The 3,492-nt window shown below is 36.8% G+C and overlaps 1 protein-coding gene across 1 annotated transcript in view; it reads left to right on the top strand.

Annotated features, from left to right (window-relative positions):
- LOC103374025 (latrophilin-3-like) overlaps positions 1–3,492 on the top strand; it is a gene marked incomplete at both ends in the record, with an annotated part of 81,323 nt that overhangs the window by 44,227 nt on the left and 33,604 nt on the right. The window contains one exon of the mRNA XM_008304040.1: positions 2,055–2,158. Within this exon, the coding sequence (XP_008302262.1) occupies positions 2,055–2,158 (104 nt within the window). The remainder of the gene's footprint in view (positions 1–2,054; positions 2,159–3,492) is intronic.

The raw sequence follows: 3,492 nt of genomic DNA, 5'->3' as shown, positions 1-3,492 counted from the left end.
TAAACAAATATTTTCTGATATTTTCATTTGGAAACTCCCTACTTGGATGACGTCGTCTTGCTGTAGCGTCATTCCCACAATTTCTACTTGAGTTTTGTTTTTTTTAGCATAAAAAAAGAATATTTTTAAAGATATTGGTGAAATTCCCAGTCGACCCACTTTCAGCATGTTTTTTACTCTTTGATGTTTGAACAACAACATCTCAGGAACTATTACAGATAAAAACCTGAAACTTTCACTGTTGTTTCTCAAAAAAACGCCCAAATTGAACCATATTTACCAAATATTTTCTTCAGTATATCTGGGGAAGCATCACCAGATTTTAGAACTATTTCAGCTCTGATTCGTCTGCCTTTTCCTTTATCATATGATTATAGATGTTGTTTTAAAGATGGATGTAAAACTTGACAAATTAAATACTTCTCAAGATGATTTCATAAAAAAAAAAATCTGTGCGTTTTTTCAGGTATTGCAAATTTGAGGCCAATATTTCAGGAATTATTGAAGAAAATTTTCCCCGTTGCTTCCTGTAATGTTTCTGATGAAGAATCTATTATGTATTTATTTATTTATTTTCCTTTATTTAACCAGGTAGGTTAATTGAGACCAGGTTCTCATTTACAATAACGACCTGGCCAAGAGGCAGCACAGAGCAGAAAATACAATACATCCATAATAAAAGAATACACAAACAAAACATGACAATAAAAGTCTTTGAAGATGTATATATGAAGAGTTCATTTGCAAAAACAGATACCTTGATCTCCACAAACCTTCAGAAAACCCACTTCTCCATCGTCTACCTGAGACAATCAAACCGAAGTTATCTCTGTTTTTGTCATTTCTACTGAGTCAAATCCACTCAGCTTCAGTTTGATTGATATTATCTCAAGCAAACAACCAAAAAAATAAGTTTTCTGTTTCCGTTTTCTGTTTTTGCAAATTAACTCTTCATGTCTTGTTGTATAGATTAAGTTAAGGTTCAAGGACAGATCACGTTTTCTATTCATGCTTTTATCTTTGTGGTGCAACGTGCAGCAATCAGCTTTGAAAGTTTAACCAAAATAACTTCCTTTACCTTTCTGTGATCAAGTATTTCATATTAAAACTATCCTACATGTTTAGTTTTGTATTATTGTGACCTGCAGCAACATGTGGCTCAGAAATTGTCTCTAACTGACTTCTGCTTTATCTCCGTTTTTGTTAATGGCAGCTTCAATTTTTTGACATATTTCATCTCGCCCATAATCAGATATTATTTGATCTACTTCTCCAACATTCCAGACTCTGAATCAGCGACACGAGCAGTACCAACAGTGAAAGTTTCAGCCTTTTATCTTCAATACTTCCTGAGATGTTGTTGTTTAAACAGCCTCGGATGTGAAGAATCGAGCTGGAAGTGGGTCAGAAATGATTCCCCCCAAAAAAAGTCAACGCAGAATTTCACAGCCACTATTTTAAACATCCATAAGTTAGGATAAACTCGGAGTCGGTCCCCTGATGATTGGAGCCTCGGCGGATATTTAATTTTTCTCAGTATCTGGATGAGTGTTTGTGCCAGAACCACATCTCCTCCGTCAGCAGACACGCTTCCCTCCAGCCCGGCTTAATTGACCTTTCGTGATGAATTCAGCAATGGCAGACTTAATTGGCACCTATTTTGGTGTATTTTCTCTCTCTCTCTTTTTTTTTTTGTATGCAGGAATTGAACTGTCACACACATGCCGACGCTGTCTGAATTTTAATGATTAAACGCAGACGCTGTCTGGCCGAGTCCGGCTGGCCTCGAGTGAAGCGACTCCATTCCAGTCGCTATAAGATAAAAAAAACATCCAATTACAGTTTGCTGCATTCATTAATTTAATCATTTAAGAATTGTGTTTCTTGGAACTTTTTATTTGGAGAAGTTTTTTGTGCAAATAGGAAAAAGTACAGAAGAATGAGGCAGCCTGAAAGCACGAAGGGAAATGTTGATAAGCAGCTGTGTTTCCTGACAAACGCGCCGATATCTCGTTAGCTTAATGGCTTTTTTTTTTTTCTCTCTCTCTCTCCAGGTGTGGCTTCGTACTTGTGCGTCGGTCCGGAGGGATACTGGGACCCGCAGGGGCCTGATTTCAGCAACTGCACCTCCCCGTGGGTCAACCTCATCAGCCAGAAGGTAAAAGAAGGAGGCGCCCAACAGAGGAACCATGAGTGTTTTTGAGTTTTGTTCAACCAACGAACCAGATCGAGTCGAAGGAATTAGCTTCAGTTCAGTCTGAACCATAGACTGTATAAATATGAANGCAGGAGATGCTCATGACCGTAGTGCAGCTGTAGCATGTGGGTCATCAAAGTTCTACATGAGATGCCTGGAAATTTTACAGCATAAAATATGGATAATTGCAAAATTTTAGCTTCGACTAAATTCCCCGTCGACCCACTTTCAGCACGTTTGGTTGAACTTTGCAGGACGACATCTCAGGAAGCAACAAAGATATAAAGCCGGATATTTTCATTGTTGTTTCTCATCAGAAAGTAAAAAATACGCCCAAATTAAACTAATATGTTCTTCAGTTTATGTGGAGAACCATTTGGAAACTCCCTACTGGATGACGCCTTCTTGCCGTAGAGTAATTCCAACAATTTCTACTTGATTTTGTTGAGCATAAATAAAGAATATTTATGAAATTTTGGTTGTAAGTCAAATCCCCGTCGACCCACTTTCAACACGTTTTGTTGAAGTTTGCAGCTTGAAGGACGACATCTCAGGAGCTGATAAAGATTTTTTAAAAGCTGTTATTCTCACAGTTATTTCTCCTCATGTCTTTGATTCAGAAAATAAAAAATCTGCCCAAATTATACAAATATGTGGAGAACCATTTAGAAAATCCCTACTGGATGACGCCGTCTTGCCGTAGAGTAATTCCAACAATTTCTGCTCAATTTTTTTTTAGCATAAATAAAGAATATTTCTAAAGATATTGGTGAAATTTCAATTTTAAGTCAATTCCCTGTCGACCCACTTTCAGCAGGTTTTGTTGAAGTTTGCAGCTTGAAGGTCGACAACTCAGGAACTGATAAAGATTTTTAAAAAGCTGATATTTCTCATCATGTCTTTGATTCAGAAAATAAAAAATCCACCCAAATTAAGCTAATATTTTCTTCAGTTTATGTGGAGAACCATTTAGAAACTCCCTACTGGATGACGCCATCTTGCCTTAGTATCATTCCTACAGTTTCTGCTCGATTATTTGGCATAAATAAAGAATATTTATCAAGATATTTGCAAAATTTCGGTTTGAGTCGAATTCCCCGTCGACCCACTTTCAGCATTTTTTACTCTTTGATGTTTGAACATCTCAGGAGCTAATAAAGATAAAAGCCTGATATATTCTCACAGTTATTTCTCATCACGTTATTGATTCAGAAACTAAAAAATCTGCCCAAACTAAACAAATATTTTCTGATATTTTCATTTGGAAACTCCCTACTTGGATGACGTCGTCTTGC

The sequence above is a fragment of the Stegastes partitus genome, unplaced genomic scaffold, assembly GCF_000690725.1.
Source record: "Stegastes partitus isolate 25-593 unplaced genomic scaffold, Stegastes_partitus-1.0.2 Scaffold2122, whole genome shotgun sequence".
Classification (NCBI taxonomy): domain Eukaryota; kingdom Metazoa; phylum Chordata; class Actinopteri; family Pomacentridae; genus Stegastes; species Stegastes partitus.
The sequence above is the reverse complement of the archived record's forward strand: the minus strand, read 5'-3'. Positions and strand labels throughout refer to the sequence as shown.